Source organism: Elephantulus edwardii, unplaced genomic scaffold (assembly GCF_000299155.1).
Source record: "Elephantulus edwardii isolate Elephantulus edwardi_28Jun2011 unplaced genomic scaffold, EleEdw1.0 scaffold00316, whole genome shotgun sequence".
Lineage (NCBI taxonomy): Eukaryota > Metazoa > Chordata > Mammalia > Macroscelidea > Macroscelididae > Elephantulus > Elephantulus edwardii.
The window spans coordinates 2,370,642-2,396,597 of NW_006400066.1; the positions used below are offsets into that span (position 1 = coordinate 2,370,642).

The window sequence follows — 25,956 nt, forward strand, 5'->3', positions numbered from 1 at the left end:
TTGTGGGTTGTTTTTTTTTTTATCTTTGAAGATTATCTCAAGATTGTATAATTTTAGTTTTCTTTCCATGTTTCCAAGAAAGTCTGGGTTCTGGAGAATCTGAAATTCCGTTCTCTCAAGATTTCCTTCTTTTGATCAGGATTCTCTCTCTTTTTTTTTACTTTGCAGATCATACTGGTTTTTCATTCTATCCTTCATAGACATTTTGTTTTATAACAAAAATTATTTATTACAGTTTCCAATCAGACCCTGATCAGGATTCTTGTTATGTATGGAATTTTGATCAAAATGTGTAGTAGTGGTGGTCAGCTATTATCCAATTCTTACACCCTCGTGACAGAGAGGTAATTAGTTACACATGGAGATATTTAGCCACACATTTCATATCCTTCTATTCCTACCTCTCTTTGTCCTTTCTTGCTGCAGGTGAATAAAAACACCTTTTGTCTTATAACATTAATACCTATTCCTGGGTTATAACAACATTCTTCCCATTTCTTCCTATGATTCTTGATTCTGTTCTCCTTCCCACCTTCTGACTTTTATCCCTGGGGAAGTGCTATCTTGATCTTGTTTAGGGAATTATGGTGGCCTAGTGGATGGCCACAATCAACACTCTTCGCACCAGTAGCCAGGAAATTAAAAGATGTATTGCCATGGGAAAGTCTGTGGTTTGGAACCTTTCCAAAGTACTGAAGAGCAATGGTGTCTCTCTGGAGACTAAGGTGTGTCTGATATGGGCCATGGTCTTTGCTATCACTTGTTATGCATGAGAGAGTTGGACAGTGACTAAGAAGGATAGAAGGAGAATTGATGCCTTTGAGCTGTGGTGCTGGAGAAGAGTATTGAGGATACCATGGACTGCTAGGAAAACAAACAGATTCATCCTGGAAAGGGTTAAACCGGGTGGCTCCTTGGAGGCAAGGATTCTGAGGCTTTGTCTAACATACTTTGGACATATTGTAAGGAGGGACCAGTCCTTGGAGAGGGACATCATGCTTGGGAGGGTGGAGGGACAGCTCAGGAGGGGAAGGCCCTCTATGGGGTGGATTGATTCAGTGACTGGGGTAATTGGGATGGGTGTATCAGAGACAGTGCGATTGGCACAGGACAGAGCAGAGTTTAGGGCTGTTGTACATAGGGTCACTATGAGTCGCAAGTGACTCGACGGCACATAACAACAACAGAGGATAGGGAGTTGTGCTGCCAATCCAAAGGCATGTGGTTTGAATCTACCATAGGACAGCTATGGGCTATCTGTGTGATTTATAGCCTCTGAAAAGCTGCTGAAGGGTCAGTTGTGAGTCAGTTCCAACTAGGCAGCAGCGAATTGAGTTTGATATTGTTTGGTAGACTGTTTTTGTGTGAATAACTTTCTAATATAATTTTACATAAGATTATAAGGCTCACTTTATAATCTGCCTACTATTTGGTTGACGGTTGAACGTGGAGGTGAGTTAAGTTCCAGGCTCAAATGGTGACTGAGTGCCATAGTCTCAGGGATTCCCAAACTCTATCAAACCACCTGACCATTTTTGTAATTTTTTTAGTTGCTTTCCACATTTTTCTACCAGTCTATTCATAATCAACCATTGTGATACTTCTCCCAGCATTGAGAGATGAACACTATCTAATTCTCTGGCACCCAGGTCATGAAGGTTGAAGTTTGCATGGTTTATTAACACTTTGAGCTCGTTCTGCAACCCCTCCCCCCTTTCCTCTGGACAGGAAGATACGAAAGGATGCACCTTAAATGACTACTCAACAAAACAGGATGCAAACCTGTTGTCTTTATGGATTTTATTATGCCAGCCGACCTTGACCAAAACTGGTCCTGAGACCCATGGGCCAGATACTCATTTGCTGGGGGTGTTTGGTTATACTAGAAAGTTTATATAACTTTGTCCCCTCTCGACTTTACTATGGATGTTTTTACAGCACATGCAAATATATGTGTAGAACTGTGCAAAATCTATATAATGGTTATGGTATTGTTCCTTTTACCTGCTGTAAAAGAAGAAATAAGAGTAATGTGGAGAAGGCCAAGTCTGACCTCTGCAAGCTTCTCAAGCAGAAACTAGCCCCATCAGCCATATCCACAGTACAAAACTAATCCATAGGAGGTCAGACCTGGCCCTTTACTCTGCTGCACCTACTTCTGCTAGTCCCTGGGTCTGAAATTTGTCACCAACTAAAACAAAGACCTCTACAGAATTTCTTTTTACTTGCAGTTGTGAGGTTTATTAGGGAAACAGATTGGTGGTATGGGGCAGACAGCAAAGGATATCACATAGTAAAAGTTGATGTTCAAGAAGTAGCAGTCCAAAACCAAGTTAATAGCAAGACTCACATTCCTCTCTCAGTTCAGACTGCTTCTCAGTCAGCAGCAGTATATCACTCATTGAATCCAGACAGCTTCAGCAGCTGGATAGCTCTGGCGCAGGAACCTCAGGTGCCTGAAGGACACCTGCAGTTTTATCTTCTGATGTTCTGATTCCCCTTCAAGGGTTCTGTCCCTGGATTCGTCTGGCTCCATCGGGCTGAGCCTTGCCACAATCTCTCTTGAGTATGATTAGCTCTCTTATGTTGCTGGCCTTGTAGCTGCTGATGCTGCTGAAAATTCTGATTAACTGCAAAACCACATGTCCACAGTTGAGGCAGCTTGAGAACACATCCCCGGTGAAGGGAGGGGTCAAGGCAAAGGATAGAAAAGCCATTCTTAAAGTCCTAACATCACACCTACCTACGTCTTTTTGTCTGGCCTATCTGCTTTTGAATTAATATGTATTACTGATAATGCAGGCTTGTGTATGTAATATCTCATTGTAGTTTTTATTTACATTTCCATAATAGTGTTTTCAACTTTGTATTCTCTGTGCCTAGAAAAGTGCTACTTAACTACGAGATGGTTTGAGGGTTCAAACACTTACTGAGAGTTGATTCCAACATGTAACTGTGACAAACTAGGACTGTCCCTTAGGGTTCCCAGCACTGTAATCTTTACCATAGCATACAACTGTACCTTCCCCCAGGGAGCACCTGGTGGGTTCAAACTACTGACCTTCCACTTAACAGTCCAGCGCTTAATCCACTGCTCAACTAGAGCACCAATATGCATACATTCATCTGCCCCTATAAATATAAGCATTTATAAGTGTATAGTTCCATGACATTAATTACATTGACTATGTTCTATAACTTCTCACCAGTATATAGTTTTGAGCTGTGGTGCTGGGGAAGAGTATTGAAGGGTACCATGCACTGCTATGAAAACAAACAGATTCACCCTGGAGAGGGTTAAACCGGGCGGCTCCTTAGAGACAAGGATTCTGAGGCTCCGTCTAACATACTTTGGACATATTGTAAGGAGAGACTGGTCCTTGGAGAGTGACATCATGCTTGGGAGGGTGGAGGGACAGCACAGGAGGGGAAGGCCCTCTATGAAGTGGATTGATTCAGTGACTGGGGTAATCGGGATGGGAGTGTCAGAGACAGTGTGATTGGCACAGGACAGAGCAGAGTTTAGGGCTGTTGTACATAGGGTCGCTATGAGTCGCAAACGACTCATAACAATAACAAAAAAAGAAACTCAGTACCCTTAATCTTCTGTTTTCCTGACCCTCGCCTTTCAGTAACTTCTAATAACATTAGTGGATGAGAGTCATCATCCTTCTCCCAAGAAGCTGTAGGTGGATTCGAACTGCCAAGGAGGCACGTATTGCCTTTGAGTTAGCACAATTCTCCCAGCAGCACTCCCTGATAAGCCTGTCTCCTACACTTGCCTAGTCTAGATATTTTACATAAGTGGGATCGTAGAACCTTTGTCCTTTTGTTTCTGACCTTTATTTTTACTCGGCATAATGTTTTCAAGGTTCATCCATGTGGTAGCTGTTGCATGTATTTGTCACATTTTGTTTACCTATTTTTCTTTTGATGACCAGTTGAGTAATTCTGCTTTTTGGCTGTTGTAGCTATTGCTTCAGTGAACTTTGATTTATCATCTGTTTGAGATACTACTTTCAGTTCTTTGGATATCCAAAAGTATAATTGCTGGGTCATGTGGTAATTCTTTTTTTAATTTTGGAAACTGTCCAAAGGTTTTCCTCAATGGCTGTCTCACTTTAATATTCTTAGTGCCTGCACAAGGGTCCCTCTTCCTCAACATTCTTGCCAGTGTTTGCTCCTTCCCATGTTTAGAGCACAACCTTGCTGATGAATGTGAAGGGGCACCTAATTGTGGTTTTTAACTTGACCTTTTCCTGATGACTAGTGATATTGAAACATCTTTTCCTATGTCTCCAATTCAAGAAAGTTTCTTAAGCTCTGTTATATTTTATAAGTTTGGCACTTTGGAAGATTTTTGGTGTTTTTTAATTAGATCTCAATTTGGAGATAGCTGATATTTTTCATTTTTGGATTAGACTTATATGTTTTTGGCAAAAATACGGTAAGGTAATGTGCACTTCTTAGTGCCCCATGTCAGGGTTTCCTGGTACAGTGCCTTATTACTGATTATTTCAGCTTTGATTGATTAGAAGAGGTGTTTGTCATCTTTTTCTCCTGTAAAGTTACTGTTTTTCTCTTTGTAATTAATAAATATCTGAGAGACAATACTTTGAGGCTGTACAGATGTTCTTTTTCTCTGAAATTTTTGCCTACTGATTTATCTCGGAGAGTACTACTAAAGTGATCTAATGATTTTTTTTTTATCTTTCATTACGTCTGCATTTATTTATTGGAATTCTTCTAATGGAAAAATTACCTATTCATTCTTTTATTTGTACATGCTGCCTATTTTTCTCCCTTTGAGGGAAGAACTGATGGGTTCAAAATACCAACATGTTGGTCAGCAGGCCAATAACGTAACACACTGCACCACAGATGGCTTCTTCCAAAGAGCTTATCTTTTATTTTTTATGATATTTAGAAACTTGCTAAGACCTAGGCCCTAGATGTGCTGTTTGCTATCAAGTTATGCTGCTTCTAGGGTTTTTCAGGGTTCAGAGCCTAGGAATATGTGTATGTATACTAACCCATGTATATGCATGTCTCTGTATCTATGTTTTGGGGTTTTGTTTTTTTTCCACACAAAATCCATCAGGTCATGCTGATACCTCTCAGTTCTGTCCCACACCAACAGGCCTGCTTATTTCTAACTTCTTTGTCAGTGAGAAACGTAACTATTGTTAACAATACATTTACATTTTTATTATATGTAACTTGATGAATTTACACTTATGTTACATTATGTTTCAGCAGAATTTTGGGGTGGTAAGTATTAGATTCATTAGAATATTCTTGAATATTTATTAATAAAATCAACTCTCTTTGTTATCTGTATACTCTAAAAGCATCTTTAAGAAGTAAATTTTAGGAAGTATTTATAAATGTGGTTTTATTTCTTACTGGATCTTTTGCTTAGTTATCTTTTGCTTACCTAACATTTTGTATATTTTGGCTGTATGACACCAAATGATATTCTTAAATAAGCTTAAGTGTTTCACAGATTTTCTTTGAAAATGATTTTTGTTTCTTTTTAATAGGTCTTAACTTGCAAAGTCAGTTTAATCTGGAAAATGTCACTGTTTTCAATACCAATGAGCAGGAGAGCACTCTGGGTCAGAAGGTGAGCACATAGGAAATCTAACCAAACATAAGCTTGTTGATGAGACATACATGTGAATAAGACCTGGAGTTTCCTCAAAAGGTTTAAAACCATAATTTTATTGTTAGTTTTCAAGGTAGCATGAGTCTGTGTAAAAAAAATAAATAAAATAAAAAAATAAAACCATATAAATGTTTAAAATAGAGCTCTTACTTCTAGGTTTCAAAGACAGTCACTCTTAACATTCTGTCTGTCCTAATGAAACTTATTGAATGTATTTACCTTTTTTCCTGAAAGACTGTTTTATAATTTTTCATTGGCTATGATTTTAACAGTATAAAATTAATGTATTTCTGCATCAGTATGTTAGCTCTATCTTAGATACATTTATGCATCAATACTTTTAGATCTAGGTTAGTCTTTTAATAGATCTGGTGACTTATTAGGTAAGGAGTTTTGTTTCCAACTCAGAAGCAGGCAGTTTGAATCCGCCAGTTGCTCTGTGAGAAAAAGATGAGCATTCTCCACCCATGCAATTTACAGCTGCAAAAAACCTGCTAAAGGGTCAGCTTTGAGTTATTTCTGACTTGACAACAGTAAGTTGTTGCTATTAGTCTTTTAATGGTCTTTGAATAGATATACTGTAATCCCATGTCAGTGAACATTTATGTAATCTCTGATAGGGAAAAATTGATAATAATATTGTATAGCTTTTGGATACCATTGACTTGATTCTAACTCAGAATGACCCTAGGTGACAGAGTAGAATTGTCTTTACCACTGGTGCATCATTGCTCCCTATTAGATATGTTTAATATAACAATGTAAAAGAATTATACTAGTTTTATCTAACTTGCTTCTAAAAATAGAATCATAATAGAAATATTACTTTTGCTTGAGAGTGTCTTAGAAATATCTCCTTCACCTTTGTAAATCTTTTAGATACATCTTAGCTTGTTAATGAATAAAACTGTTTAGAAATTTTCAGTATAGAGTTGAGCACTCTCCACCTTAATCAATTTAAGAGTTCTTTATTGCCTTTTTAGAGTCTTCAGTATATTAATGATCATCTCAGATCTCTAAGGCATCATTGTATACATTTTCAAAACATACTTAGCTATAGACCTTTCATTCTCAGACTCTGCAGATCATCTTTTGAGAAATAATAAATTTAAATCCTTTTATTGCATCTTCATGGTGGTTTTATATCATTGTCACACTGCTTTTTGCTCCTGGTAACTCTCAACACAGCATTTCTAATGCTATAAAGATTACCTGTAGGTCTTGATATTTATTGTGCCTCGATGGTTCTGATACTGGTTATCTGGCACCTTGTGAATTTAACTCTGTCTTCTATCTGACAAATACATCACAGCTGTTCAATTTTCCCTTTTAGCATACTGAGGATAGAGAAGAGGGAATGGATGTAGAAGAAGGTGAGATGGGAGATGAAGAAGCTCCAACAACTTGGTGAGTTTTCAGAGCATAATATTTATTGCTTTATACAGAGAATTCTATAGTACCTTACTGAGTACTGGAGTAAAGATACAGGGTAAAGAAAAAAAAAATCATGCCTATGGACTTCTATTTGTAACTTTTTTTATATCACTTTTAATAAACCCTAAATCATTAATGGTTTTATCCGTTGTTTTCTAAACTTTGAAACAGAGTCTAAATTATATCTATCCCTACACTTATATCCCTACAATTATTACATCTGTCTAACACTTGGAACAACCTCAGGCAGCTTTAGAAGCACCTCCCCTTCTTCTTCTCATTAAACTTACAGGCCCAGTGGGCTCTTATTAGTGAAACTGATGATACAAGAAATCTTCTTTCAAGTGAGCAAGATTGCTTAGCTGGACTTACCAACTTCTTCAGCTCAAGACACTGCCTAAAAAGACTAACTGCAATGGCTGGGATCATACGCTTAATAGTTCAGAGACCCACTGGCAATCCATGGACTGTCACAAAAGGTGTGGAGTCTCTCATCTGTACATATTGGATTCGTCACAAATTTACCAGGTCAAGAATTCCAGATAAAGAATTTCATCTTTCTCCTGAAGATCATGAAAAGTATGGTGGAGATCCACAAAACCCTTATAAACTGCATATTGTTATTACCAGAATGAAAAGTTCAAAAAGACATCCATATTGGGAAAAAGATAAAGATGCTTGGATTAGAAAAAGCACATACTCCTCAAGTTCACAAGAATATCCCTTCAGTGAATGCAAAGCTGAAAGTGATTAAACATTTGATAAGAATCCAGCCAACTGAAGTTGCCACAAGGACTTCCCACATTAAAAAACAAGGCTAATACCTGCCTCAAGAGCACTGGGGAATTAATAGTACATTGAAATCTAAAACCTTTGGAGAAGGAAGGAATTACATCCTAATGCCAGTGCAGTCTCAAATTTTAAAAAATTATAAGTAATTTTTATTTAAAGATTATGACAAAATGTTATCATTAAAATATATTTTAAATTAAAAAAAGAAATAATTCATTTTCCCATTTCTATCAGTGCTTTGTCTCATCTTCTGTAACTTTTTACTTCCTTTCCTAATAATTTTTCCTGGTATACTTAAAAGAAGTGAAGAAGATTCAAGAAAAGGCATAAAAGTAACCTTATTCCATATGTGTGAGACCACAAAAATTATTATCAGCTATAGTTCGAATAATTCCCATTATTACCATTCATAAAATTAAAAAAAAGCTTCCTATTTCTGCCACTAGGGGTGTTTCACAGGGAAAAGTCATCTTCACATCTCAGAATTTAAATTCATGCACATAACCCTAAAGCACCATTAAAATTAATAGTTAAGCTTCTAGGTTTAACTCTAATTGCTTCTAGGTGTGACTTGGAGCAAGTTGCTTAACTTCTCTGCAAACTCATTTTCTTCTTTAAAATGTAATGGTATAGTTATGGACGGTATTAAATTAGGTGATCATTGGAAATGGTCTATTAAGCGTTTGATAATGATCCTTATTATCTCTGTAATGTTGATTTTATATGCAGTGGTATGTTTAGAACACTGGATCTATATTCAAATCCATCTGCTTGCCTACTCATCTACGCTTCTCATTTTCTCACCTCTTCTGGTCTTTCCCCTCCATCCTTCAGTAAATACTAAGTTCAGAAAAATTACTTGAGTTATTATTACTTTTTAAAAGATTTATATGTTCATGTACATTAGGGATAGAGTAGGCTTTTGGGATTTGGGCTAAACAACATGAGGGCAGTGTTTCAACATAGCAGGCTTCAAGATCATCTGAGGTGTAAACAGAGCTCCTGCAGTGTTAGCTTAAAAGTTGGCTTTTCTAAGTTTTACATTAGCCCCTCTGGTCTCAGCAACTGAGTAACTAGGATAAGAGATAGAGTACACTGAGCTGCAAGGTTTGAGGGAGACTGAAGCAAGATCTTCATGACAAGACCCTGGTGATGGTGATGGTGATGGAGAGACTATGGCATTGCTGTGGGAAAACTTTGGTAAGGTGTAACCAGAGGAGTTCTGGGGGAAAAAGCCACAGTTACAGGTTTTGCTGTTCTTGCCAAGTGACTGAAAGAAAAGCTAATGGCTGAACTGAAACAGGATCCTGGACTAATTGATGAATTGTGCCATGGAACTACTGGGCTAAAACCTGCATTTGCACAGAATGATATTCTTTCTTTCCCACTATGTGATTCTTTGTCTCCCCTTACTCTCCAAATTATTTCCCTAATAAACCCCACTCTCAGTACCACAACAAATATTAGATCCAAATGATTTGTAGAAGAAGATGCAGGAGCATGGGAGGTGCCATGTCTGACCAAGCAGATACTATTTCCTGCTGTGGATATTATTGATGGGGATGGTTCCCTTTTATGATGAGGGTAGAAGTCAGACTAAGTTGCTACCTCCCTCATGTTTTATCTGTTACTTTCATAGCACCAAAGACAAACTGTGCCCAATGTCATTTTACCTAGTTTTCTTCGTAAGCCTATGTAGATACAACTCCCTCTGTTATAGTCTAAACGAGTCTCAGGTGCATGAGAGTTACTTAATAGTATACTACACACAACTACAAAGATGGTATGAAAAGCGAAGAAGGAAGCCATTGCACCTCCCAAAACTAAAGCCAAAGCAGAGGCATTAAAGGACAAGAAGGTGATTCTGAAGTGCATTCACAGCCACACACACACAAAAAAGATCTCTTTCCAGGCAGCGCGGAGCGATGGGCATCTCCCGGGACAACTGGCACAAGCGCCGCAAGACCGGGGGCAAGAGAAAGCCCTACCACAAGAAGCGGAAGTATGAGCTGGGACGCCCGGCTGCCAACACTAATATTGGCCCCCGACGTATACACACATTTCGTGTGAGAGGAGGCAACAAGAAGTACCGTGCCCTAAGATTGGATGTGGGGAACTTCTGGGGCTCTGAATGTTGTACTTGCAAAACAAGGATAATTGATGTTGTCTACAATGCCTCCAATAATGAACTGGTCCGAACCAAGACCCTCAAGAACTGCATCGTGCTCATTGACAGTACACTGTACTGCCAGTGGTATGAGTCCCACTATGCGCTACCCCTGGGTCGCAAGAAGGGGGCTAAGCTGACTCCTGAGGAGGAAAAGATTTTAAACAAAAAGCGATCAAAGAGAACTCAGAAAAAATACAATGGAAGGAAAAAGAATGCAAAAATAAGTAGTCTTCTAGAGGAGCAGTTCCAACAGGGCAAGCTTCTTGCATGTATTGCTTCCCGGCCAGGCCAGTGTGGCCACGCAGATGGTTATGTGCTAGAAGGCAAGGAGCTGGAATTCTACCTGAGGAAAATCAAGGCACGGAAAGGCAAATAAATCTCCCTCCCATTTTAGCACATGTATTAATAAAGGTGTTTATTCTAAAAAAAAAAAAAAAAATCTGCACATCACCCACCTTCCAGCAGCCTAAGATGTTGACACTCTAAAGGCAGCCCAGATACCCCTGAGATAAGCACTCTAAGGAGAAACAAGCTTGTCCACTATGCCTTTATCAAGTTTCCCCTGACCACTGAGTCGGCCATGAAGAAGATAGAAAATAACTGCGCACATGTGTTTTTTGTGGATGTCAGTGTCAACAAGCACCAAATCAAACAAACTGTAAAGAAGCTCTGTGAGATTGATGTGGCTAAGATCAACACCTTGATTAGGCCTGACGGAGAGAAGGCCTGTGTTCAGCTTGCTCCTGACTATGATGCTTTGGATGTTGCCAACAAAATTGGATTCATCTAAACTGAGTCCAGCTGGCTAATTCTGAATACAAATTTTTCCCACCCACACACAGAAAAAATAGTATACTGCACACAGTTGCCTCTCAATATATCTAAATTGGTTTCTTTATAATAATTTCAAAAGTATTGGAATTTTTATCTTTGTGTTACCTAGTCCCTAGAAGAAGTAATTTCAAGTATATCAATTCCAACAATGAGAGATGAAGGTTAATTTACTTTTGTTATTTCAGAATAACAGAGAAAGCAGGAATCTAATCTCATGGTACTCTAAACTGCTAATTCAATATCTTGTTTATTTTATAAAATTATAATCCTATTTTTAGAGTTTGTAAATGGGCCTGAAATTTTTGCTCACTGTAATCCATATGTTCAATTTTCTAATATTTATTTAGAAATAACAGAATAAGGTATTACCAAGGAATACTGGGGTTTAAATTAATAAAATTAATTTTTACAGAGTTAATGTTGAAAATTTTATAAATATTTGTAGTTGTGAAATAATGTCTCAAGTTTTTTACATGGCTGTTGCTTGTTTTGAATGATTTAGAACATGAAAGCATTTTATTAAAAATGACCATACACATGTCATGTATAAGATCTAAAATGTTTACTTTAACTTTAAAAATGAGGTAATTTTATAATACTGTGTTGATTGTACCTATGTGTTTGTCTCCTACAAGGTCATCTTCTTGTACCAGGGAGTAATGCCAGTGTCTTTTGACATAGATTTACCTCCACATTGGCTTAAACAAGATTTGTTTTCTTGTGAAAAATCTGAAAGCAGGCATTCTGGGCTGCACTATTTTGTGAGAATGTGTAAGAGCCCAGGATCCTTCTTTTTTTCTCTCCAAAGTGCTTGCTCATTTCCTATAATCCATGATGGCTCACCACCACATCTTTTTCTAACCAACAGGAAGGGAAATCGTGGCCCACTCTCAAACATTTGGCAAAAATTTGTTCACACCTAGTTTTAACAGAGATTGGGAAACATAGGCTTTAATTCTAAATAATTATAAGCCCAGCCCCAAAGCAGGGACTCTCCCACTTGATGAATAGAGGAGTAGATATGTCTGTCATATTGAAGTCTGCATGTCCCTTGAAACTGTTATAAAAGTGTATGTGTTACAGAATCGTATATATTTTTTCCAGAATTTTCTAACTTACTGTAATGTTTATTTTATTAGCTCCATTCCAATTGATTACAACTTGTATCGAAAATTCTGGTCACTTCAGGATTACTTTAGGAACCCTGTGCAATGCTATGAGAAGGTTTCATGGAAGACTTTTCTCAAGGTAAGTTGCCCATCATAAACTATCAGAAGCTGTTCGCTTTACTACTAATGACAGAATTGCGACTTGACTCTTGCTCAACGCCACTTTGCTACCGAGTTCTGCCTCTTGCGTTTTGATGCCAATTTTATAATTTGCAGAAATTAAACTGTATTTCTGAAACTCTAGTTGTTTGATGGGGAAGACTTAACTGCTAACCAAAAATCAACAATTTGAATCCACCAGTTGCTCCAAGGGAGAAAGATACAATTGGCTTCTGTAAAGATTACTCTCTGAACCAGTTCTTCTATCAGTACATACTCAATGATAATGAGGTTTTAAATGTGTAATTAATAAAAAAACATTGATTTTATGTGAGGCAATTTCCATTGTGTGTCTGTAGGTAGTTGTCACTTTCTTATCTTTATGGTACTATCAGTAGAATTGCAGATTTTAAGTGTTGGCATCTGATTCAGTTTCCCACTGGTAGTCTTTTCAGCCAGTCATCTGTGGGTGGCTCTATTCCCTGTATCTGTGGGTGGCTCTATTCCCTGTTTCCTGTGGCATGCTCTGGTCTGGCTGGCCTTGAGTAACAGGGAGACAGGATCTCAGTTCAGAAGCACAAGGATAGGCTTCCTGTTTTCTGCTGCCCCTGGCCCAGGACTGTGGAACCTGGGGTCCTGGCCAGGCAGAGTCCGTGGGAGGGCAGCCCCCAGGGGCTTTCCTCTCCAGGTCAAGATGTGAGGGTACTTGTTCTGTCCTGGATTCAGTGAGAGGAAGTGCCTTCTCCCAGGAGTTGGGCACAGTCGCTGGAAGTGTAGGTATGCATGAGCAATAAAACATTGGTTTTTGTGGAGTAGTTACATAAATGAATTTAAATACAAGCTGGGTTTGGGAGAGGTAATGACACTAGAGACATCCTTCCAGTGTCAGATGGATCTTGGCAGAAAGCAAAGAGTACAAGAGGAATGTCTGTGTTTCATTCACTATGCAAAGGCTTTTGACTGTGTGGACCACAACAAATTGTGACTAACCTTGAGGAAAATGGGAATCCCAGAACACTTGATTGTCCTTATGTGAAACAGACTTGAACCAGGAAGTAATCCCCAGAACAGAACAAGGAAACACTGCAGTGTTTCAGGAAAAGAGTGCATCAGGAATGCATCCTTCTCCATGCCTCTTCAATCTATATGCAGAACAGATCATTCAGGAAGCAGGGCTTTATGAGGAGGAATGTGGCATCAGGAAGATTCATCAACAACCTTCATTATGCAGATGACACAACCTTGCTTGCTCAAACTGAAGAGGACCTGAAGCGCTTGCTGCAGAAAGTCGTGGACTGTAGTCTTCAATATGATTGAAGCTCAACATCAAGAAGACAAAGATTCTCACCACTGGGCCAATTGGCAGCACAATTACTTGGTCTTCACAATTACTTGTTATTATGCATCAGAGATCTGGACAATGACTAAGAATGACAGAAAAAGAATTGGTGTCTTCGAGTTGTGCTGGTGAAGTCTTGAACATACCATGGACTGCCAAGAAAAAGAATTGGTCTATCTTGGAGAGAGTGAAACCAGGTTTCTCCTTAGAGGCGAGTATTTTGAAGCTCCGTCTCACATACTTTGGGCACGTGGCCATGAGAGACCAATCCTTGGAGAAGGACATCAGGCTCGGAAGGGTGGAGGACAATGGCAGGAGAGGAAGACCCTGGATGAGCTGTATTGATACAGTAACTAGGACAATGAGTTGGTGTGTCAGAATTAGTGAGACTGGTTCAAGACAGGGCAGGCTTCAGAGCTGCTGGATCGCAGGTGACTCAACAGCACATAATAACAACACCACAAGTGAATTGCTGGATTAGAGTTTTTTACACAGTGAATGCCATCAACAAAAATTGATGAATGCTTATAGACTACACTTATGTTAACTTTGTACAAAATTACTTTTACTTTTCTGTTAGAACTTATGTGCTATATCTAGTATTTGACTTTGTAAACAAGGCTTTATGACAACACTACCGCTCCTATTTATTTATCATTTGTGACTTAGAACTATTGTGGCAAAATTGAGTCATTGTAAGGCGCTCACATAGGCTTTATAACCTAAATCTGACATTTTGCAGGGAAAACATTTATCAGTTCCCATTTTACAAAAAAAAAAGCAAGGAGCTCTGCTGGTATAGTCAGTAGTAAGGAGATCCTCTGCTAACCCCAGCATTGCAGTTGTCTGAATCTACTAGCAGCTCTGCAAGAGAAAAATGGGCAGTTTCCTCCCATGTGTATGATTTACAGCCTCAATAACCTGCTGTAAAAGGGAGCCCGAGTGGCCTGGTGGTAAGAAGCTGCACTGCAGTCTCATCCACCAGATGTTGTGCTGGAGAAGGAGGGGCATTCTACTCCTGTACCAGTCAGATCCAATCTGACGGTACACACAAAAAAAATAATAAAAATTTTAAAAAAACCTTCTGGAGGACCAGCTATGAGTTGATTCTGACTTGAAGGTAGTGGGTAGTTTTTACAAAAATTCTTTGCATTCTTTTTTCTTGGCTAAATTGTCCTGTTTTATTAAAATCAAATTTGAGATAAATATGTAGGTCTGAAAAAGTAATGTGGTGTTATTTTTAATCATTGTTATTTTATCTGTAATTCCTTTTGTGATGAACTCTCTAAATTCAGATTAAGTGGTGAGTGATGTATTATCTTTTCATCCAGCTGCATAGAATTTAACAGGTGGTTTTATTTGGTCAGAGTTTTTAGAATTTGAAGTTCTTGGAAATGTCCATAGGTCTAGGTTAAACTAATATCACTGGTTAAGTTTCTATACATTTTCAAAGTATTCTTTTCAGTTTGCCCCTTACACAAAACTGCATTATAAATTGTATTTCTTCAGTCAACAGTTTATTCCTGTTTTAAAATAATATAAAATCAGATTCAAATAGTACTCCTACTCCTCCCTCCCTTTATTGTTTCCATAATCTTTCTTATTTAATCTAACTTGTGATTTATGTAAACATGGGAAAATTCTAGGTATTTTGATTATGGAAATTACTGACCAAAATTGCTAGACTACAATGTAAAATAAAATTATATGTTTACTTTGCAGTATTCTGAAGAAGTTCTAGCTGTTTTTAAAAGTTACAAATTAGATGATACTCAGGCCTCAAGGAAAAAAATGGAAGAATTAAAAACTGGAGGAGAGCATGTCTATTTTGCAAAATTTTTAACAAGTGAAAAGGTATGAATTCATTTTTTTCCTTTTTTTATGATGGTTTGCATATATATCTTTCTTTTTTATGAATTTTAGTAAAAGTGATCTTTTTTCCCCTCCTTTGCTAGAAATGTTTCTTATTTTTGAGTAAAGCTTATAAGTGATATCTTAAGAACCTATTTCTTTTTTACTCAGGCTAATGTGATTTCAAAGGTGGAAGAGGTTGTTCTGCGTTATGTATACTTTGCAGATTTGTTTTCGACTAAATACAGTTTAATAACTTTTAAGTATATATCCTTTCAACCTCATTAGATTTAATTTACATTTATGAAAATACCTTATAAATTATCTTTATGAGGCACAAAAGGTTTTTAAAGCTCTATTTATAAAATTTAATGTAAATTTTCTTAAAATATTCTAAGGGATTGTATAAATTTGCTAGTTATGATAGCACATTGTATCTATATTTCAACTCATTCCCTTTGCTCCAAACACATGGCAATGACAGGTAAATATAAAAAGAGAAAACATAAAAGGCAAAACATGCCTCGTAGTGAGTGAAGGTGAAGCCTTGGGGTTGCTGGACTCTGATTAAGAAATAAGGCAATGGCAGCTGGAAGTTTGGCTACAAATGAGACCAGATGTGCTCTGGATAGGACCAGGAACCAGAGCCAGAGTCACCACTTGAAGTCAGGGACTGAGTGGAACATTACTTACTTTTGAAGCTAAGAAAATATATTGCCAGTCTCCTGCCAAGGGGTATGGTTGGGGTTTTTTAGGAATTTGTGTGTCTGGGGATACAAGGACGGCTTTGTGTTCCATCCACTTTCTCTGGAACTAGATATGTCGGATCCTCAATGTAACCATGAAACAAGTGCTCCATAGAGCTTTTTCCACCAGAGTTGGGCCCAGATGCCGTCATGGAAGCAGACTATAAACAATTAGACAGAAAAAGATATACACACAGAAAGAAGGGGAAATAAACATTTGAAAATTAAAGCCTCCATTCCAAATCTGAAACAATTAACATCTCAGAGCCCAAAAGAATGTAATGCTAGGAAAGATGACAGCAAAATCAACTATTGAGATAGACATGTATTTATTCCAGACAAACTATACCACCTCATCAATATTTAAGACAGTATATTCCAGGTGTCAAAGAAATAATTGATGTGATGAGATTCATTGGAACAGAACAAGAAATCATCGGAAAAAACAGACAGAAATGGAATAATACTGTTTGTTGAATATAATAACAGATTTGGAACCTTAGAAATGAAAAATAGAATCTTGAAACCAGACACATCACACAGGATTAAAGTATAGAATGGACAGATGTAAAAAAACCCTAGTACACGGAAGAAAAAGAATGAGAAGTTTGTCCAAACACAGCATAAAGTGACAGAATTTCTTGAAAAATGCAAAAGCAGTTAAAAACCTTGATGTGTAGTCAAGCATGACTAATAAGATATCCAAAGAACAAAATTAAATATTGGAGAAGTTGTTAAAAAGAATCAGAGTCTCAAGTCCTCAAATCAAAAGCATGTTACTACAATTACTGAGACGGGTGAATCAAGAGGCGTCCACTCCCTGAAACATCATGTAGTAACTACAGGGGTAAAGAGGAAACTTTAAAAGCCACATATGAGGAAAAGAGACCTATAGTCCCAGAAGGAAAAACTCCATGACTGGTGGTAATACTTCTAATCATCAGCAGTCGGGACCAGAAGATAAGGGAGATGTTTAAAGGACTAAGAACCAAAAACAGCCAAAGGTGACCTAGACTTTGTTGTGAAACTACACATTGTCAGGATTGTGGATGAAATAGACATTTGCACCAAACAACTTTGGAAATTTGCCAGTCAGAGATCCTCATTCTGAAATGAAAAAACTACTACACACTGGTCTCCGGGAAGAAAGGAATTGAACCCCTAAGAAAGCAGTGGGCTGCAGAAAGCGATGGTGAGCATAAATATTGCAAATCTGGCAATAAATGTACTATTGACTAAAAGAAAGAAAAAAAAGTCATACCTGATCTCTAAGATTTTTATAAATTAAAAAGTATGTTTTAATGTAACACTTCAACTAGACAATAACCATGTAAGACAGAAAAGCAGAAATGTGTGATGAATAAGCATGCTGTGGTCCTTGTCCTCTTCAGGAGGTGGAAAGTAATATTGGATAAATTTAGACTTTCTTATGTCTATTTAAAGGGCAACCACAGGAGAAAAGGAGAATAAAAACAACCCCCTGTAGTTCCCAAACAGCAAAGAGGAGGGGGAGAGAGTACAGAAGGAAACACAGACTACCTTATAAATCCAGAAGCAAGCTCTAGTGGCCCAGTGGTTAAGCACGCAGCTGGTAACTGAAAGGCAGCAGAGCCCATCAGCAGCTGTGGGAAAAGATCTGGCCAGCTGCTCTTGTGAAGATAACGGCCTCCACAGTCCTCTGAAGTAGTTTTAACACTGTGACGTAAGGGTGCTAGTGAAATTGATTTGATGCCCTATCACATAAGCATAAATCTAGCAGGTGGTAGACAAGAAGTAAGAAGAAACATATACATAGGGTATAAAGAATTCCAAATAAGTCAGTAATAACAAGTATAAACTAATATACTTACTCAAGCAGGATTATTAGACTACATTATTTTAAATCTAGTTTTAGCTATAAGTGAAATGTACATACCAAACTCTGGTTGAATAAAATATTCATAATTTTCATTAACGTATGTAAATGAGGAAAAATTAGTACTTAGAGCACTTAATGACTTAAGAATTTCCCAAAGAGAAATCTTTGGAAAAATTGAGATACCGCTTTAAATACAGTAAGAGGAAAAAGTTATGCAATATGATAACCAATAAGAGTTGTAGGAATTACAGGTTACATGTCTCAGTACAGATGAACAGTCTCCTGTTCAGTTTATAGTCTCTGAGAGCCCAATGAAGGATCAGCTATGAGTTAGATTAATTTACCAGCCAAGAGTTTGTGGTTTTTATTTCCATGGCAGCCACTTGAAAACGTAAGAAGTCTTAAAAGGCTTTAATTTGCACCATTAGTGTTTCTAAGGGCATTTTAATAATAGAAAACAACAGGACTGACTATACATTATTTTTAAAATCTCCACTTTTTTTAAAAAGAGTAGAATTGATGCTTTTCTGTCATTTTCCAGTCAGTCACCCTTTATTAGAACTGATTCTTTGAATGGTCTCTCGTTCTGGATCTTTTTGAGCTTTTTTTTCACCAGTGGTGAACAGAGCATGAGGTTTAGGATTAAGCACTGGAATTCCATCAGTTAGTCCATACTGAGAAGCATAGAAACTTCTAGAAAAAGGAAAGAAGCGCAGAGAATTTTACCAGATAGAATGTGAGGCAAGTAATGTTTACATCTTCAGTTTATTTCATTATTGTCTCTTAAGCAACAACTTTTATCTTAAATTTAAATATACATAAGAATCTTCATTCATTTTTATGTTTTTCTGATCTATTTCTAGAGTTTACTGCTTAGTGATATTGTTGCTTTTGTTATGTGCCTTTGAATTGGAACTGACTCATAGACTGAACCTCCTGAAATGGGTTTTCAGAAACTGTAAATTGCACTGGGAAAGATTGCACATCTTTCTTAATGAAGCAGCTGGTGTACTTGAACCACCTTTTGGGTTGACAGTGAACCTCTTTGCCACCCTTTACTACTTAATATCCAAGTGAAAATAGTGTTAAAAGTTTTACAAGTTACTGCCCCACTGAAAGAACCCTCCTTGCAGCTTCTTTCCTTTTTCAGTGAAAACTTCCTAGTGTTTTCAGTCCACTAACAGGGCCATCAAACATCCTGCTATTCAGCCTGGCTTTGCTTCTTAGCTTTATTCTAGATGTAGATTTGATAAAAATGGATCGACTCTAGAGTTTAGGAATATGATGCTTTTATTCCTTACCAGTGGCTAGCAAAAGTGAAATCTAAAACTATCAGTTTATTTGGAACATAATTCTCTTGCCCACTGCTCCAGTGCTAGGAAGAGTGGAGAAGAGTGGTCTTATTGTTACAAAACATAGAGGATAAAAAAAAAAATTTAAAAAAAAAAACCATAGAGGATATAGAATATATAGTACCATATGATGGGAATGTTACCCAAAGACATAGTTTTACTTAATACAAATCCAGCCAACCTTTTTCTTAGAGTCAAAGAGATGATGTATGCAGGAATGAAACAGCATATAGTCAGAGATGGACCAGTGCAGTGTAGACAGGTAAACATAGAGTCTACAAACAATTTATCATTCTTTCTTGAAGGTAGAAGTGCCCCTAGAAACAAAAAGGTATTGTTAACTTTCAAGATGCACTTTTTCTGGTAGTTTCTAGCGTATAATACAGAGATCATCAGTGCTAAATCCACTGTGAAAACTTTTTTTTTAAATGAAGTGGCATGAAATAGAGAGGTGGAGTAATCTATTGTTAACACTTGGAAATTTTAAGGTAAGATTTCACTTTGAGCTATCCAGTGTATCATCCTTATTTGAAAGCACTGGTATGGTAGATTCCTACCTCATCACTATACTGCATGTAGAAATTTCATGATTTATGTACATGAGACTTCAAAACAAAAAATTGCCCTCAAGTCATTTCTTATTAGCAGCCATGTAGGGCAGCAGTGAACTACCTTATGGAGTTTGCAAGGCTATGGTAGCCACTGTCTCCTGTGGGTTTAAAAAGCTGGCCTTTCAGTTAGCAGCCCAGTACTTAGCCTAGCATGTCACCTAGACTCTTCCTGTGTAATCGTTAAAGGCGAGGGTTAAAGGGATCACTAAAAGGGGTGGGGAGGTGCTCACATGCGTCTTCCATTCCCGTTCTGTTTTCTTTCCTGTTCCTTCCCTGCTTTCTGATTTATCCCTGGGCAAATGCTCCTCATTTTCCATTCTAAAGTTGGTTGCTTCAATGAGTGCATTCCTTCCTAGTGTTGCTGATTTATTGATCACCTTATAAGCTAGTCTTTTGTTTGACTATAAATCACATTATTGGGTAATTTCTGGCCTAAACTTTTAAGAATGACTGAGGACCATATCCTTGGGTTCTAATAGTCTCTCATAAACCAGTAAACTTTATTTTTTTGAAGAAAATTGATTTGGAGTTTTGTTCCATGTTTTTGGGTGTTTTTCCCCCTTCACATTATTATTTATTATTCCACTTTTCAGAGTCCTTCTATTGTGATCTCTTCCAGAGTGGCATCAGGCCCCATCAAAGAGGTCAAAGGGTCAAAGAGACTGAAGTTTGCATAGTCCTCTGAACTAACACTCTGATTTTCTTCACTCTTCTTTTTTCTAACTAGGGAGAGAGATTACTAGTTGTGTCCTAGATAGCTTCTTGCCAGCTTTTAAGACTGTAACACCAAAGTAGGATGTAGAACAATTTCTTTTATAGACTTTGTGGGTCCAGTTGACCTCAGTGCTTTCCGAGACTAGGGTCTTGAACTCTGAGGCACCGCATTTCAGCCCCTCCAGGTGTTTGATTATGGCTAAAATTTTACCATTATTTTCCTCTTGTACTGTATACCTAGGTCAGTTTAGCATGTACAGATACTTAAAGATATATCAATTTCAGACAGTACCAATAGTAATTACTTGATAGTAAGTAAAAGAATGTATGTTTGTATGTTTAGTTCTTACAGAAAAAAGTACAGAAGGAATAATTGGATATAGACTTCAGAACTATGCAGTGCTTCAAAATAATTGATCCTGTTTCACTTTATAGTCGAGACTTAATGATTGAATTAAAAAGATCAGGTAAAGTGTCAGAAGCTGTCAGTTACCAGTCACACACATTCCCCTATTACAGTGGGATTAACTGTTCTTGTTCATAGAAGAAAATTAGCAAGTACTCTCAGTCTCTGACTTGTGTGTGAAAAAGCCTCATATAGGACTTTTGATAATTTTTTTTCCTCCAGGGGAAAAACTTCTGACAGAATGCTATTGGTTCAGGATTCTCTTCCTCCCCCCCTTTTTTAAAAAATTGTCTGTGTTTATTTCTAAGATAGTCAAATCAGAATCTTTATATGTTCATAGCAAAATTAGATCTGTACCTTTATGAGACAAATTATGACCTACTTAAGAGCAAATAATATCAGGCGTCTTGTCAGTTGTTTCAGGTCTGGGAGCTTTCTTAATAATGTGGTATAGCAGTTGAGTTTCTCTTTTCTGCAGGCAGGGGATAAAAGGGCTCTTCAGATTAGTTTTTGGACTTTCCCAGGAACTTCCTGTGCATCGTCATTCTAATCTGGAATTTAAGTAGAATTTACATCTTTTGTCTCTGTGTTTAAGGGGACAGAAATTGAAAAATCAGTGTAGGAAGGTGAAAATGGCCAAGTTGTAATTTTACTAACTCCACAGAGGGGAACTGTCCCCATCAATAATATGCACAGTACAAAACTAATTCCTGTGATGTTACACATGGTCTCCTACACTGCTTCATCCACTTATACTAATTTAATACCAAACGTAGCACTGTGCTGGGTTAGAAGTCTTTTACAGTAGCTCCCCAGACTTCACAAAAACATGATTCTAGGATTTATTACAGAAGTTAACAGAGGTTGACAGCAGAATACAGTCCATCAATCCAGACAACTTCTAAAGTGTGGTCTCAGGCCCTTTGACAAGTTCCTGCCAGTTATGGTGTCCTTCCTCAGTCCTCCAGGAAGCTTGGTTGAAGGCCCTGGCTCTGGCTTTGTAGGGCAGCAGTCACAGTTCAGCTGTCTTATTTCAGTCTCTGGTTCTCTACTGAGGCTTCTATTGCTCTCGTGTAGATGTTTGGCTGGCTGGTGCAGGAATCTCTGGCCTGGAGTCCTCTTTCTTCCTTGTTGGCATTGAGATTCCTAATTTCTCCTGATAAATTCATCTCGTTTAAGTCAAGGCTAGCCATGAAAGAGACTAACACACCCTATTTGCCTATCACTGCCCATTCATCTGGAAACCCAAAAGTCAAGCCATTTTAAACAATAAATCCTTGAGACTACAGAATTTAATTGCAAAAAAACTTTCAAATGAGTGTGGCTGATACTTATGAAAAGCTTTGCATTTAAAAGTCATATTAGTGCCTCACTTAATCACTCACTCATTGCTGTAGAGTCAGAACTGACTCATTAACTGACCCTCCACAAGATTTCAGAGGCTGTAAATAGCACAGGAGGAGATTGTCCTCCTTTCTCCCTTGGAGCTGCTGGGGATACAAACCACCAGAGATGCCCCACCTTTGCATCAGTCGCACAACACCCTACTGACTACGACTGACCTCACCATCAACATAACAGACTCTGTTAGCAAGATTGGAATGATAGTTTCCACTGATGAACTGTGATGTCCCATCCAAGTTTTATATCTGGTACTATTCATGGAGTCAACTATCAAGGCCTTGCTTATGGCTGTGCTTTGAACAGTTGGACAGGGTGTTAGGCTTTGGGTGACACTAGAAAAGCATCAGAAACTTGAATTGGGTATGACTCATAATGACCCTCAAAACAACAGATCTGAATTCTGTCCTATCTGATTTCATCCTCACAATCTCTGACATGCTCAAGCCCATTGCTGCAGCCAGTACCATCAATATTTCCCTTGGGTAAAGATCTATAGTAAATCTCATTGTTACATGAGCTATATGTGCAGTATGATCACTTTGATTGAATTTTGCAAACTCTTGGAATAGTTTCAGAAATCAGTTGCCAGTAATCATGCCAGTTTTACCTTATACGTGTCTACCTGTTTTGAAAAGATAAATGCAATTATCAAAACCTTTCATATGATTGACATTTTTAAAGTATGAGTAAAATCTGCCTGAAAAGGTTCTAAATGTCTGCAGGAGACATGCACTGCCCTCTTTATTGTGACACTTTTCTCTCTGAGTAGAAAATAATAGCACTGTTATTGTTGTGTGCCAGCAAGTCAGAACCAACTCATAGTTGACTCTCCAGTAGATTTTCAAAGGCAATAAATTTGCATGGGAGATTTCCCTTTCTTCTCCTGTGAAACAGCTGCTGGATTGGAACCACGTGTGTTTGGGATTGCAACACAGCGTCTTAGCACTAGGATACTCACGATGCCTAATTGTTTAAAGAGTCTCCTCTTCATGTGTGTCAAGCCATGATTACACAAGGAATGTAGAGAAGTAGCTTATTGATGCCACCAAGCAGCCATCTTTGAAAGAATTACACTTAAGATCAGGGTGTAGAAACTACCCTGTTAGATTCTAGGAGTTGTTTTCTAAATTGGAGCCTAATTTTGAAGAGTGAATTTAAAAAGATTGATCCACTAAAAGCAGATATGGCTGGAATAAGAAACTTTACTAATATATATATAGATATAGATATATAGAGATATATATATATAGATATAGATAGATAGATAAATTAATAGCTAGAGCAGAGGACTGTTAGAAAATTTATCTTCTCCAGAAATTACAGCTCTCCTATTTTTTTACAACATGTATAAGAATCCAAAGTCATTACAATTGAGTCAGAATTGACTCTGCTGGCCATCCATTGGGTTTCCAAGGCTGTAAATTGGACAAGAGGAGATTATCCATCTTTCTCCTGAGGAGCCTCTAGTGGATTTGAATCGCAGAGTGCCAGAGATGTGGTCCTGTATGTTAGAGATGATGAGGACGGCCCAGGATGGGACAAGGTTGAGATCCACTATTCATAGGGTTCATGGGGTCATTATGAACGCAGCCTGCTGGAAAGCACCTAACAATTAACATGGGAGGAGAGTGCCCATTTTTCTTTGTTGGAACAGCTACTGGATTCAGGTTGCCTCCTTTTGTGTTGACAGGGCAAGTTCTCATCCCCCAGAGTTCCCAAGTCATCAAACTCTTTATGAAGCCCTAAGAATCAACTCAGATGTTTGTCTTACAGATACAAGACTGAAATAAAAAGGGGGAGGACATTAGGCTGAGTAAAATACCTCAGCCACAAAAGGACAAATACTGCCTGGTGCCACTGTTGTAGAATAAGACATCAGGGTTCGGGTAAGACTGAGAAAACTGGATAGATTATGTATACTGAATTGACACAGATGAGGGAGAGAATAGTTTAAAAGTGATATACGATAGCATATTATGATTATCACAGGAATCCAGAATTAAGGTTGCATAGTGGAGTACATTTGGGGCAGGAGGGCATGGTCAGGGTTAGGGGGATTGTATACCAACGAAAAAGTGTATCTTTTGCTTTTCAAAGAGAGGAGCGAACTGGTGGGGGGGGCTGTTAAAGAAAAAAGTGCAACAATGAATGAATGAAAATCCAAAATCTGTAAATGTTCATTAAAATTAATAAAATTTAAAGAAAGGGGGGAATTATGTAAATTCAGAATTCTAAAAAAAAATGATATTGAAGAGATAATAGCCTCTATTGTTTAAGAAATTCCATATAATTTAGCATTTGAAGGCAGAAAATTAATCTTGCATTTACCAGAATTCCATGTTTTCATCTCTTCCCTGCTAAATTTAACATTTTATTTACCTAAGTCCATTTGTTTGAAACTAGTTTCCTACATTAATATTCTGAATAATTGAGATTCTAAATTTTTAAATGAAATTTTTATTTTATACTGTTTACTTGAAAAGTCTGTATACATTGTTTTTCACACTGAATCTTTCCGATTTTCTTTACCTACCCCTCCCTCTACTCATCAAATTGTGCAATCCTGTGATTAACCCCTGTGCATACCATGAGGTAAAATCCAAGTGTATAACCTGCACTTATGTTTCTTATAAAATGTATGTGCAATGAATAGATCGTTGATTGTGCAAAATTCAATCATTCTATCTCCAGCTTCATTTCTGTCACCGATCCTTCTCTGTTCCTAACTTTTGCATTCCAGTCACCCGTTACTGTTAATTCATCTTGATTGCATGTTCACTTGATCTCTGACTGTAAAAGTTGGTAGAAATCTTCTATTTCCTCTTCTTTGGCTCTGGTTGTTGGTGCATATATCTGAATGAAAGTGGTATCCCCTGGATTCCTTGTATGCATATGTATATTATACTATTGCTCACAATATTGTATTTCAAGACATATCTAGAGATGACTTTTTTAACTATGAAAGCAACCCCATTTTTCTTCACCTTTTCCATCCCCAGAGTAATAGATTATATAATTGTCCAACTCAAAATGCCCCATGCCAGTCCATCTCATCTCGGCAATACCCACTATGTCAAGTTTTAATGTGTTCCTTTTCTTCCTTAACAATATCTAATTTTCCTACATTCATAGTTCTCACATTCCATGTTCCAATCACTAGTATCTGCTTACAAACTGTTCCTCTTCCTTTGTATTTCCATATTTGTAAGCTCTGCATCAGTTTCCCTCTCTCAGAGGCCTGGTATTTTAAGAAGTGGATGGCCAGTCCTTCTTCTTATTCTGTCTTAATCTAAATGCTCAGATGTATGAAAGTGTCTGACAGACAAGCATTTTATGGAAAAAAGCAGATGAAAGATATTCCCCCAATTGTGGAATTAATAGTTTCAGTGTTGTCCCTGCCCTTGATGCAGGTGTCTTAACCCACCCATTTCCCTGCTCCACCATCCACTAGCATCCCCTTCCACTCCCAGACACTGCCTTCAACACCTATTGCCCTTTGTCCAGCTCTT

At 37.7% G+C, this 25,956-nt stretch overlaps 1 protein-coding gene and 2 pseudogenes across 1 annotated transcript in view; all 3 read left to right on the forward strand.

Moving 5' to 3' along the window:
* Positions 1 to 25,956, forward strand: part of THOC1 (THO complex 1) — a 71,526-nt gene that overhangs the window by 16,619 nt on the left and 28,951 nt on the right. Inside the window, exons 8-11 of the mRNA XM_006901289.1 lie at positions 5,544 to 5,626; positions 7,002 to 7,075; positions 12,038 to 12,146; positions 15,228 to 15,359. Coding sequence (XP_006901351.1) covers positions 5,544 to 5,626; positions 7,002 to 7,075; positions 12,038 to 12,146; positions 15,228 to 15,359 — 398 coding nt within the window. The remainder of the gene's footprint in view (positions 1 to 5,543; positions 5,627 to 7,001; positions 7,076 to 12,037; positions 12,147 to 15,227; positions 15,360 to 25,956) is intronic.
* Positions 7,518 to 8,002, forward strand: LOC102847577 (annotated as a pseudogene).
* On the forward strand, positions 9,820 to 10,440 carry LOC102845013 (annotated as a pseudogene).